This window comes from Microcaecilia unicolor, chromosome 1 (assembly GCF_901765095.1).
Source record: "Microcaecilia unicolor chromosome 1, aMicUni1.1, whole genome shotgun sequence".
In the NCBI taxonomy this organism is placed as follows: domain Eukaryota; kingdom Metazoa; phylum Chordata; class Amphibia; order Gymnophiona; family Siphonopidae; genus Microcaecilia; species Microcaecilia unicolor.
The window spans coordinates 469,878,184-469,892,272 of record NC_044031.1 but is presented as its reverse complement, the minus strand read 5'-3'; the positions used below and the strand labels follow the sequence as shown (position 1 = coordinate 469,892,272).

At 42.9% G+C, this 14,089-nt stretch overlaps 1 protein-coding gene across 4 annotated transcripts in view; it reads left to right on the top strand.

Annotated features, from left to right (window-relative positions):
- OSBPL1A (oxysterol binding protein like 1A) overlaps window positions 1-14,089 on the top strand; it is a 548,756-nt gene that overhangs the window by 52,350 nt on the left and 482,317 nt on the right. For all 4 annotated transcript variants that reach the window (XM_030213649.1, XM_030213658.1, XM_030213630.1 and 1 more), the window contains one exon: window positions 8,441-8,552. In XM_030213649.1, coding sequence (XP_030069509.1) covers window positions 8,441-8,552 — 112 coding nt within the window. The remainder of the gene's footprint in view (window positions 1-8,440; window positions 8,553-14,089) is intronic.

The window sequence follows — 14,089 nt, the reverse complement described above, 5'->3', positions numbered from 1 at the left end:
GACGAAGTATTCTTGCAGATCTGTGCCAAATGGGGCAAGCCTGTGATGGATCTAATGGCGACAAGTGCCAATACTAAAGTCCCGTGCTTCTTCAGCAGACGGGGAGAGATCCTTGCTCGGCGGGGTTGGATGCCTTGGCTCAACCCTGGCCTCCGGGTCTACTTTATGTGTTTCCCCCATAGCCCTTGATAGGGCGCCTGCTCTTGCGGATTTAGCTGCACCCAGGAGAAGTGGTCCTCATCGCCCTGGATTGGCCAAGGAGACCTTGGTATGCAGACCTCCGACAGATGCTCCTGGAGGCTCCTCTGCCGTTACCTCTGGTACCGAACCTGTTGACTCAGGGACCGGTAGCCATGGAGGACGCCGGCCGCTTTGGTCTTACGGCATGGCTATTGAGAGGGCGCAATTGAGGGATAAAGGTTATTCCAATAAAGTTATTTCCACTCTCCTGCAAGCCCGCAAGCGGTCCACTTCCGTGGCTTATACCAGGATTTGGTGCCTGTTTGAGTCTTGGTGTGCTTCCAGAGCCATTGTTCCAATGCGGGCTCCTGTCTCGCCGATTCTGGACTTTTTGCAGGAAGGTGTACAAAAAGGCTTGGCCTATAATTCCCTGCGGGTGCAGGTGGCAGCGTTGGCCTCCCTTCGTGGTAAGGTGGAAGGCGTGTCTTTGGCTGCTCACCCAGATGTGGCACGGTTTCTTAGAGGGGTGCTTCGGCTCCGACCTCCAGTGCGAGCACCCTGTCCAGCTTGGAACCTGGGGCTAGTTTTGGAAACCCTGCAGGCATCTCCTTTTGAGCCGCTTCGGCAAGCATCGGAGAAAGACTTGACACTGAAGGCCATTTTTCTGGTGGCCATTACCTCGGCGAGACGGGTGTCAGAGCTCCAGGCGCTGTCCTGTAGAGACCCATTTCTGCAATTTTCAGAGTCCTGAGTCACGGTTCGGACCGTGCCTTCCTTTATGCCTAAGGTGGTTTCAGCCTTTCACTTAAACCAGCCTATTTTCTTGCCCTCTTTTTCAGAGGAAGAGTTTCCAGAATCTTTTGGGCAGCTGCACCTTTTGGATGTGCGCAGGACTCTGCTGCAGTATCTGCGAGTTACTAACTCTTTCAGGACTTCTGATCATCTGTTTGTTTTGCTATCCGGTTCTCGCAGAGGATCTCCAGTGTCTAAAGCCACTATTGCCCGCTGGCTCAAAGAAACTATCTTTTCAGCTTATCTGCTGGCCGGCAGGGTTCCGCCTGTAGCCTTTAAGGCACATTCTACTAGAGCGATTTCTTCCTCTTGGGCTGAAACTGGAGCACTCTCACTTCAAGAGATATGCAGTGCAGCAACATGGGCTTCTAAGCTCTCCTTTGCCCGACATTACAGGCTGGATGTGGCTGCCAGGAGGGATGTGTGTTTTGGTGCACAAGTGCTAGCGCGTGGTGTGGCTTGTTTTTACCCTATCTAGGGATTGCTTTGTTACATCCCATACGTAATGGCTTCATCTGCTTGATGACAAGGAAGGGAAAATTAGGTTCTTACCTTGGTAATTTTCTTTCCTTTAGTCATAGCAGATGAAGCCATGAGCCCTCCCTGTATGATTGTCTGTATGCTGTGAATCTGTTTTTCAGGTTCTGTTCTAATTTCCTGAAGTTCCTTCCTTGGGAGAAAGTTGGAAAACAATCTTCAGGATTCATGTTCAGTTTAAATTTAGGAGGATGTGTTCATTCCCTCCAGCATGTTTTTTTTGGAGGATGTGTTGATTCTCTCCAGGAGGCGCGTGTGTTCCCCTCCAGCTCTATAAATAGGAGGATGAGTTCATTCCCTCCAGTGTGTTGGGAAGATGTGTGATTCCCTCCAGGAGGCGCGTGTGTTCCCCTCCACTTATACAATAAGGAGGATGAGTTTATTCCCTCCAGGAGGATGTGCATTCCCTCCTTTATGAGTTCATGCCCTTGTGATGGGCCATCGTTCGCTGTGAGGAAAGCTCTTGTGATTCCCATTGCGGTTTGCCATACTGCTTTGGAAGCTTCAAATACTGAAGAGGCAGTGGAACTAGCTGGCCAAGAGGGCACTGTGAAAGTTTGAGTGCTCTTTATCTCCCCTGCTGGTTGATGGACATAACCCAAACGTAATGGCTTCATCTGCTATGACTAAAGGAAAGAAAATTACCAAGGTAAGAACCTAATTTTCCCTTTTTAAAGGACTAAACTTCGGTCCTATCTGGATTCAGTCATCAGTGGAGGACCTCTTTTTGAACGATCAAAAGCGAACGGTGAGTTAATTTCCATATGTAAAGATTAGAACGTTATCTTATTTCCATATTCAAAGATTAGAACATTCTTATCTTCCTTCTGGTCAGCACAATACAATTACCGTTATCGCTTCTCTTGTTATAAACACGAGTCAAACAGTACAATATATCTATTGTTTTCTTTTTTGTCACAAGCATTGTTCTAATAAATTAAGAATTATACAGTTCTTCACAGCATGTCATTGATTTGGAATCTTTGTGTCACAATTCATCTGATATAAACTTTACCTGACATTTCACTAGCGACAAGATGGTTCATGATCGTTAAACATGCACGATCATATATTGCTGGTTGATGCACACTGAAATTAGATATAAATATACACGGATGGTTCATATACACCTATGATTTTATATGATATGCATCAATATGACCTGTAATCATGCATATTTTGTATTATATAAGTATTCATTATGTTTTAAAATTTTTATAGACCCCTGACACAGGCGCTTTGCGCCCAAACATGGCCCGTGTTGGGTTATTGATGCAAGTTTTATATACGGAATATCTGTAGTATAAATAAAGATTTTGTCCCACTTGTGAAGGCTCCTAGTACTTCTTCCTTTGTTGTTTTGACTCTGTTTTGTGCTTTGGACCCTCTTTTTTGCTGTTGCCTAGGCTTGGACAAAACTTCAGGGATTAGTTCTTCTGTCTGAAACCCTACTGTCATAGATTTTAGCGATCTCCTGCTATTTATGCAAGAGACAGACTAGTTCCTCTTGGAAGGTGTGAGCAAATATCTTTTGCACGGAGGTTACAGGCTTGTAGGCTCCCTGGCCCTTTGCTCTGGCTCTACCCCCTAGGGAAAATAAGGCAGGTAGGAGTCACAACCTACTCAGTTGAACCGGGAGTCGAAGGAAAAAAATTAGCAGGAAAGAAGAAATTTCACCATTTCAGTAGTGAACTTCATACCCCCCCCCCCCCCCTTGACCAAATGGAGTCGAAGGAAAAAAATTAGCAGGAAAGAAGAAATTTCACCATTTCAGTAGTGAACTTCATACCCCCCCCCCTTGACCAAATGGTATTTGAGGCTTCTAGAAACTGTATCCTTTTATCCTGTTAATTTATATTCCTTCCTTGCGCCCCCAAATTAATTTCTAAGTCCATACTTTTCTTCCTCCTGAAAGTTTACAGAGCAGGGAAAAGCAATCTTATCCCCAAAGCCAAACTTCTACTCACCCTGGTTTTTGGCTGTTTTCCTGCATGAATTAAATCATACTGCACCCTGGTATCTTATGGACAAGTTCCTAGAAAAACCTGCGGCTTCTGTCGGCCAGAGGTGATAAACGAGAAGTCAAGGCGAGGGGTGGACTCGACAGTATGGTGAATGCTACCATGGGAGGCATCTTTGTATTCTCTGATGCTCAAATTGCACAACTCGCCTCAGCAATGGTGCAGGCCCTGGAGCTTTTCTGGCCAGATTAGTAAAGTGGAATCCCTTTTGGCAGAAACTAATTGCCGCATGGGTGAATTTGAGCAATGGATTTTGGAGGCAGCTACTCACTTTGCATCCTTACAATCTGCCTTGAAACAGCAGTCCTAGAGGCTTCAAGATCTTGAAAATCCTTCACTCTGCAGTAATCTGAGCTATGTGGGAATCCCAGAGACCTTTCCTGAACAGCAGCTGGGTAAGAAACTGGAGGATTAGTTGGAAAATGAATTTTCATCGCTGGAAGGTGTGGGGCCTCTCTGCCTTGAGTGGGTGCACAGACTGGGAAGGCACTGTGAAGGCGCAGTGTGGCCCTGTGTGGTTATAGCAAAGTTCCATAATTATCAAAAAGTGGCCATTCTATGTGAATTTAAAAACAAAAGAGACACATTGGAGTATGAAGGAGCCAGAATACAGATTTTTCAGGATTATTCATAAGCCTTGTTGGAGCAGCGTAGGAAAATTTCACCCTTATGCTCTACTCTGTGTTCAAAAAATAAGGTTTATATTAATTTACCCTGCCATTTTGAAAACTGACTGAGGGTCAGTGGCACACATTTGAATCCCTGCAGCTTGCCCAAGATTATATTCTACAGACTTTATTGCATGAACAGAAATTCTTGAATACTATCATTTATTTGCTGTTTGTTAACCTGTATTTTTATAGCATTCTTGCTGTAGGTATGTAATTGCTAGTTCTCACATTTTAGTAGAGATGGTGGACGGGACCCTAGCATAACACATGTATCTTACTAGTGGTCACTTAGTGCTTGCTAGTATGGGGTTTCCCTTGAAGGGTGGTGGTGTTATGGGGGTGGGTTACGGTTTGTGTAGGTGGGTTGGTAATGTCTTTCATGTTACATGGTATAGTTTTTTGTGGCTCAGGTGGCATTGAACTCTTTTGCATGAGTGCACTTCTATTATTCTGATATATCAGAAGCATCGCTTCTATAAGATAAGAGAACAAGCCTTGTTGTATGCTGGCGTGGTTTACTAAGGCCATAGGGTGCAGTCATCATATTTTGGCCTTACGGAAAGGGGGTTGTACACTTCTAAAGAGGCAGATATTGCGCGCCTCGTGAGGTTTTTGTTTTTTGCTAATATTTATGTGAAGGGCTCGGGCACTGACTTAACTGAAATAATTGATGCCTACTTGAGATGTTCGGGAATACCCACTCTAGTACCACAGATGTGATATGTTAAGTAAGCCTCTTCAGGCTAAAGAAATTCAACAGGTTATTAAGGTAGTTTCTCTTGGCAAAGCCCCTGGGCCAGATGGCTGTTCTGGTGAAGTTTATAGACTCCTTTCTTCACAGCTGGTGGGGCCTCTTCATGACTGTTATAACATGGTGGTGAGAAAAGGAGACTTTCTCTTCATGAGACTCTTTCCCTTATTAGCTTTCTGCCTAAGACTGGTAAACCTTCTGACCTTCCCAATTCCGATCACCCTACATCTCTGATTGGATTTAAAGATATTTTCCTTGTGTGTTAGCAGACAGATTGGCTGTTTGTCTCCCTGCCCTGGTGGGAGCGGATCAAGTAGGTTTTGTAAAAGGTTGCCAGTCTGTAATCGATGTGCGCAAATTGCTCTTGGCTATGTTACTTTGCAAGGTGCAGGAGTCACCAGCGATGGTGATCAGCCTGGATGCTAAGAAGACTTTTGATAAAGTGAGTTGGCCTTTTCTGTTTCAGATCTTTTGGTTTGTGGGTGTCATAGAGTGGTTTTATGGGGCATTGTTAGTTCTCCGAAAGCCTCTCTTTTGATTAACTGGATTCAAACACCACCTGTTCTTATGTACAGTTCCCCTACTCCCCTGCTCTCTCTTTAGAACCTCTCCTTTGTACCATCCGCACATCTTAAAGGTTTTGGTCTTTGTGGATGACCTGTTGGCCTTGATGAACCCATCTAAATCCCTGCCTGCACTATTGCATCTGGTGGAGGTGTATGGTGGCTTGTCTGGTTTTTGTCTCAACTTATCTAAATCTTACACATTACCTCTACCAAAGGCTGTCGGGATTCCTGGGCTGGCCATTTTCCCCTTACTTGGGCAGAGGGCCATATCACTTATTTGGGGTTGAGTATTCCTTGTAGTCTTGAATGCATATATTCTATGAATGTGCAACCTTTGATTCAGTCTATTGGGAAAAAACTGACGATGTGGAGGGCTCATCCTATCTCCCTTATGGGACTTATAGCACTTTTTTAACATGATGTTGGCTCCTAGCTTTTTGTATATTTTCCAAATGTTACCTTTATACTTAACTGGGTGGGATGAGAAGCACTTGCACCATATGTTACAAACTATATGGAATGGGAGACAGGCCCGTCTGTCCATTGCAACTCTGATGACTCCACAGTTGCATGGGGGATTGGGGCTTTTAAATTTACGATATTTGTTCATTTCCAGTGGTATGAGACACATAAACGACTGGTTTAGGGATAGGGAATATTTTTCATTTACTTCCTTGGAAACCAAGTTGGTACCTGCTGTGCATTTTAGTTGTTTGCTTCATACCACTGGCAAGGTACTGCCTCATGAGTTTAAACAATTGGTCGTTTTGTCACCCTTTGCAGGCAGTGTGGAGGTGGTTTTGTTGGCAGCATCAGTTTTCTGCAGCCGTCACACCCCTTTTTTTAATACAGCACAATCCAGACTTCTCTCCAGGTGGAGATAATAAAGGTCTTAGGTTTTTGTTTCAAATACTTTCTGAAGATGGCAAGTTGAAACCCTTCTCTGATTTATAACAATTTCAACTCCCAGCCACAGATCATTCGGAATAAAAACCACCTACCTCGCTTGCTGCTGTGCCCACTCTTTCATAGGTCTGTCTTCCTCCCCTCTCTCCTGATCATCTTATAGCATTTCAAGTTCGGCAGTGGTTATCAGCTGTAAAAACAGTGAAAGCATGCGTGACCACTTTCCTGCGCGTGCCGCTGCTGCTCTGCCAGTCGCTCACTTTTTTTTATACAGCTGATAGTGCTGTAAGAAGATGATTGGGAGAGAGGGAGACAAAGGGGCAATGCTAAATGGGAGAGGGGCAATGCTGAATGAGGGGGAAGAAATAAGAGATTAAAAATGGGGTGATGCTGGATGCGAAGAAGAGATGGAGTGATGCTAGATGGGGGGAAAGATAAGAAATTCTGGATGGAGGAAGAGGGCATTGGTGGATGGGAAGTGAGGGTGTGGTGATGAATTGGGAGTGAGGGGTGGAAGAGAGTGAAGCTGGATAGGGAGGAAGAGAGACGGAGACAGATCGATATTGGATGGGGAGAAAAGAGATGAGGTAAAGCTGGATAGGGGGAAGCGAGAAAGGACAATTCTGGGTGGCAGGAGGAAAGAGACAAACAGAATGGAGATGCTGCATGGCAATCAGGTGGGGGAGAGAGAAAGGAGAAGCTGCATACCAGGGTGAGAGGGAGCGATAAAAATAGAGAAGATGTTATATAACAAAGGGAGAGAGCGAAGAGTTAATGAAAGACTGGGGAATAACAGGACTGGGTAGGCCTGAGTGGAAGATTGAAAACTGTAGGTAGATTCAGTGAAAGAAGGGAGCTTAAAGACTGGATTGTGAGAATGTAACAAATCTAAATGGATAGAGTCAGAAAAATAGAAGAAAGCTCAAAGGTAATGATGAATGCAGTGAAGGGAAGTGAAGACAAGAGAGAGAAAAAAGAGAAATGGACAGAAAACCCTGGCAAGAGTTGAGAAGACAAGAAAGCAGAAACTAGAGACTGGGATCAAGATGCTTAGAAAAATTAAATGGCCAGAAAAGGTAGAACATTTTTTTTTTTTTTACTTTTAATTCATGATAAAGTAGTGTGTGAGCTAGGTTTGTTCACTCTAAAGATTAATAAAAAATTTTTAAAAATGGAAAATAGGTGATACTTTTTTATTGGATCAATTTAATACACTTTTTGACCAGCTTTCAGAGGCCAAAACCACCTCCCTCAGATCAGGATAGTATACCATAAAAGTATTATACTTCCCTGGCCTGAGGAAAGAGGTTTTGGGCTTTGAAAGCTAATCGGGGGGGGGGGGGGGGGGGGGTAATGGAGGTGTAGATGGGGGGAGCTCAGGCTATATATATATTGTTATTATTAGGTTATGGGTGTTTGTAGCGGGCCGGTGTAAACGGTGGCCCCTGCTTGGGCCGCTGAAGGCAACTTCTGTTAATGGGTTAATTTCGGTTATGAAGTATTTGCATTTCAATAAAAATTTAAAGTAAAATAAAAAAAAAAGGATCCAACTTTTATGTGCTGAATAAAATTGAATTCTTTTTACTATCAATCTTCTGGTTTGCTGTCTAATTATTCCAGCTATAAATCTGATGTGTTGATGCCTAAATGCCAGAGAGACTATAACTTAATGTTCTATAAGTTACATGCTTAACTGTGAGTCGTGCTCATGCTTGCCCAGACTCTGCTTACATGTGCACCTACCTATAAGATATGCATATATTTGTACAGTAGCGCTTAGGCAGATTTTTGATATTTTTGCACATATGTGCAGACATGCCATTTATCCTAAATATTAGTGCATATAAATGTTAGTCCCTGTTTTAGAGAATTACTTCTGCGTGCAACATAAGAGTTACAATCACCTGAAGCCTATCCTGGAGGAGTCTGGAATTGTCTTCATAAAATATAGTTGTAAAGTGCATTTTTTTTATTTGGTTGAAAGGGCACATAGAAATATAAATCTTCTTTTTCCAGGAACTGGTAGTATTGCTGTTGCAGTATGGTGCTGACACAGCAGTTATTAATGGCGGTGGGCAGACTGCAAAAGATGTGACCCAAGACAAAGAAATCAGGAACATGCTGGAAGGTAGATTTTTCTTGTACATTTACCAAATCCTTCAAGCTGTGTTATGAGTAAGTCATGTATTTTTTGTTTTTGTGAGTAAATCAACAGTGCCTTTTTTTTAATGTCCATGAAAAATAACGTAATCATTTTTATTGTTGCTTAAGCACAGCAGCAGTATCTATTTGATCCAACCATGAAATTTGAACCCTGATCCTCTCCCCCCCAAAAGTACAAATTGTATACATTTATATGTTACACGGGGTAGTTCTGTAACTTTTTTTAATCTGCTGATTGTTTGTAAATGTTCAGAATAATGGCATGTAACTGCCAAAATTCCACCTATGTCCTACTTTTGCAAATATCAGCTTAACTTACGTAATGCATATTTGTAAGTGGGTTGTACACATAGGTGGAGCTTGGGTGGGGCTCAAATTTATATATATCGCTTACATGCGTAACTTAGTGTTTATCCACAGCACTTAAGCACTAACACTTTTGTGGCCGGCGAAAATGCTTGTGCCTTAATGTTAAGCACATACCTACCTAGTTAGGCAAGCTTATGTTCCTGTATAGAATGGACTCCTACCACGCACCGTGTTATAGAATTGCCCTTTATCTTCATTCAGTATTTCACTTCTCATCTTGGGGTAAATATAACAATAACAAAATAGCACCAAACTCCTTTCAAAGCTTGCCACAAGGAATCAAATTTTCCATTCTTAAAATGTGCACCTGTATCCTCCACATCTCATAGGTGGGTCACTCCCAATCCCAGTTAGTCAAGATACTGCTATTGATAGCCAGGCATGCTTTCCTGACCAGAACATCCATAGAATTTCCCAACAGGAATCCATAAGGTAAATCTTATGGTAAATCATAAGAGAAATCTTATGGAGGAGTGGTCTAGTGGTTAGGGTGGTGGACTTTGGTCCTGAGGAACTGAGTTTGATTCCCACTTCAGGCACAGGTAGCTCCTTGTGACTCTGGGCAAGTCACTTAACCCTCCATTGCCCAATGTAAGCCGCATTGAGCCTGCCATGAGTGGGAAAGCGCAGGGTACAAATGTAACAAACAAACAAAAAAAAAAGACAAACTTCCATGCTTATTCAAGATGCACCCTAAACACTCCAGGAAAAAACTGAAACACTTGATCCCAGAGGTATCTCATTACTTGATACACCTATATACTATATTCAGATGATGATGAAAAAAACCAAAGAAGGAAATTTCAATAACAACTGACACCACATTTTCCTTACTTCTATAGATCTCAAAAGAGAGAAGAACCACCAGTAAGCGGAATTTTTTAAAATTTTTTATATAATAATGGAGCTCTCAGCCACAGGCTCCCACCCACACCAATGAGTGGTAGTAATTGTGTAACATAACTCTTAACTCGTTAGACTTCCTTTCTTAGAGTTATCATGCCTACATACTTAAACCATCAAAGAGCCGCCATATGACTCAAGTGATCAATTAAGTATGTGCAAAAAGAATCTTAAATGATTATCTGTTGAGCATATTTTATTTATTTAGATTTTAGATTTTGCTCACACCTTTTTCAGTAGTAGCTCAAGGTGAGTTACGTTCAGGAACACTTGATATTTCCCTGTCCCTGGAGGGCTCACAATCTAAGTTTGTACCTGAGGCAGTGGAGGGTTAAGTGACTTACTCAAGATCACAAGGAGTAGTGGTATTTGAACCGGGTACCTCTGGATATCAAGACTGGTGCTGTAACCAGTAGGTCAATCCTCCACTCCATATTTAAGACTTCATCGCTCCAAAATATCAGAGGCCATTCATACTTCTTTATAATTCCAAACAGTAGTGTTTCTAATGAAGACAATAAAAAAAATGGCACTTAATCAGCAGTTAATGTTGCTCATAATTTATAAGCTATGATCATCAAGTTGTGGGGTCCGACAGAACCCCATTTTGGAAACCCAATCCTTCCTCAGGAACCCCAACACCGATATGTGCAGCAAGTGGACTTCAAATCTTCAAAATGTACTAGGCAGGTAAGTACGCTCTGGTTCAGTGAACTTTGGGCATGCTTCACAGCCAGTCATGTCCATCTCATGTACCCACAGGGTGCATGTATACACTATGCAAAAATTTAAATTACAGTTCCCACCAAACATGCTTATCACATCCTGCACCTCAAATTCAGAAATCATCTACATCCACCTTCATGTTATAGCTCCACTTCTAAACAGTGGTTTCTCAAAAGTTCCCTTTAGGAACCAGAACACCAAACCCACTGAAGGTGCTTCCTCATAAGCTCGACTGCCCTCCATCAACTTGTGCTCAATATTAGACTTGTGTAGCCCTCCCCCCCCCCCCCACCCGAAAACCTTTTTCCCCAAATTTATACACTCGGTGAACAAATGCAAAGCTCTAAACCCTCATCCCCTCCCTAAACACTGGCCTATCCTACTAAGCTCCATCCTCCCTCATTCAGTTTCCAGATATTACTCTTCATTCCCACATATGAGCAGGTATCCAGAGTCTAAAGGACAGGCCATCCTTTCTTGCAGGCAAATCCATGCCTCCTGCCTGGCATGGACCATCTTCATATGAGCAGGGTACTGCACAGTGCAAGACTTAGGGCATTGTAAAAGATCTGACCAACTGAGCCTCCAGCTGCACATTTTGTGTATTCCACAGACATTCTCAGCCAATCCCTAAAACTTCAACTGGCAACATGTATTGTACAGTCTGAGGCCTAGAGGGCCAAGTCCTGTCCCCCCACTCACCCCCCCAACCACTGCCTGGTATACTTCCACCTGCATCCTTGGTTCTTAGCCTCACCACATGAACATCCTGACCATCCTTTCCCGCTTTTATATCCTCTCTGACAAGTATTGGTGGTGCATTTTACAGAACATATAGCCATTGAGGCAAAAACCATCATATCAGCGGGGATCTCCAAAAGAGTTGGAGATCTCACCCCCTAACCAATTAAGTCTGTTTCCTTCAACAAGGGCCCTAAATTTAAATTATACAATTTCCCCAGATCCCTCAGCAAAACTATTCTCAGATACGAGAACCCTGAGGTCACATCAGTTTCATGAGCCCTCACCACCTCTTCCATCCAAACATATAGAGTGTAATCCTGTAAAGTTGGTGCTAACATTTACACACTGACAATACACGTAAATGTCTCTAATACCAGCATATGCACATAAATTCTGAAAATCTGTTTATCTGCACATATACATGTGTAAGCACTAATCTGTAAATATATATACTACAGCTGTACCGAATATTCGCATTTAAACCGATTCATCCCCGAATACATTATTCATGTTAGGCTAAATAGTGATTTAAATATGAATAGTCTGGGGCTCTACTGTGCCCATTCTTCCTTCCCGCTGCACTTCACAAAACTGTTTTTAGTTTCTCCCCACTCACCTACTCAACCACAGCCAGCAAAGATAGCTTGTTCAGCCCAGCCTCTTTGTTGAAAAAAGTCCAGCAGAATCAAAGCAGGGGAAGCTCACTCCCAGGGACTGGAAACATTGCAGGCAGCAGAGCCAGTCTCCCATGGTGACTTCAGCAGAAGTCCCGCTGTCTGGGCACAGGAGTTGAGAGCTGGGACTGGGGAAGTGCAGCTGGGTAAGCTTTATCCCTTGCCAGCTGAAATTGCATTGGGGGGCTGGAGCAGCTTTAAAGTTCAGAGAGAGCAGACAGTGACAGCTGGTGCAACAGTTTTAATGTAAAAAAAACAGTGTGCAGCATGACTGCGGTTGAGCAGGTGAGGGGGAGGAAATAAAATGGGGGGTCAGCTAATGGGAACCTCACATCTGTTTGGAAGGGTAGGTGGGGGATCAAGGTGCAGTGACATCTGTTGGCAAAGCACGATACTATGCGCATCCAAAGACCAGTAAGGAGAAATGAAAAACCAATAGTGTGTAAGATTTGAGGTTTTTTTTAAATGAAAACAGGGGATCAAGCCCAGAGGCCCAAAAGATTCACGAAGTTATCGGTGAAATGATAGATGTCCAGCCTTTCTCTGTTGTTGAGGAATTGGCTTCCAGAAGTTAGCAGTTTTAGAACCTAAATATAAATTGCCATCAAGTAAGTATTTTTCAGAAAAGATCATCCCATTGTATGCTTGTGTTACATTTGATCCATTTATAAGATGGGATGATCTTTTGTTGGACATTTACAAAACTATTCAGTTGTGTTTTCCAGTCTTACTGCCACTGGATTAATGATGACTTTTGGCAACAGTTTACTATCTGACGTGAGTATTTTCATTGTAGTTGCACTGGAGCTCGTCTAGCAGAAGCTGTGTTGGAAATGCTCATAAAGGAGAACATTGAGAAAAGCTGAGTCCATGTCATCTTATGAGACAATGGGGTCCACATAACTAAAGCTCTGAAAAATGGTAGGGGTCCATGGACTCGGTTGTGTTGCTCATAAACTCCAGTTATTTATTTATTTGTTACATTTGTACCCCACATTTTCCCACCTATTTGCAGACTCAATGTGGCTTACATAGTACCGTGAGGCGATAGCCACCTCCGGTGATGAAACAAATACAGAGTGATGTTATTGTCAATGAGATAAATATGTTAAAGACACATTTGAAATCGTAGAGAGGGAAGTTATGTAGTGTTCATTAAAAGTTTAGGTTTCTTTGTGTTGCTGGGTTCAGGCACTTAAGTTGGGTCAGTGGAGCATGCCTTTTCGAACAGGTTGGTCTTTAGTGATTTCTGGAAGTTGAGGTGATCATAAGTAGTTTTTATGGCTTTAGGGAGTGCATTCCAGAGTTGCGTGCTTATATAGGAGAAACTGGATCCATAAATTGATTTGTACTTGAGTCCTTTGCAACTAGGGTGGCGAAGATTTAAGTATGTTCGTGATGATCTGGTTGAGTTTCTGGTTGGCAGGTCTATGAGGTCAGTCGTGTATCCGGGGGCTTCACCATACATAATTTTGTGGACCAGGGTGCAGATTTTATGATTCAACATTTTTATTGATGATACATGTTATCACATCAACAGCCGGGGGCACACAGAGTGTTGCCCCAGGACATCCAATCCAACAATACCATTACAACATCCATCAAACTTTTTATTAATTCCTCCCATTCTCCCTCCCACCCATCCTACAGCTCTTCCACCCGGACCTTATGTTCTTATGGTCCCGGTGGAATCTCTCCCTTCTTCCCCTTCAATGGTTACTGCTACTTATAAACCCCCCCGCTTGCCCATCCCTTCACCCATCCCGACCCCTTTTCTTTGTTAACACAGGGTGTGACACCTTTACTTGCTCATCCAAATTATAATAAAGAGAGACGAACTTAAACAACAGGATCTAAGGCCCTTATGGTCTTTAAACCAGTGTATATGCATCCGCCTGTGCCCCCTCCACACTATAATATGAGGGGAAGATCTGCTTATCACTTGCCTTCTTGAACCTCTTATTCATGGTCAGCCCCTTCCTCCCCCAAACCACATGTTCAATGTGCAATGTAATGTAATGTCAATATTAATAGTTTAATAAATAACTCCTTCCTCTAGGTGTCAAGGTCTCCCACATTGGTTCCC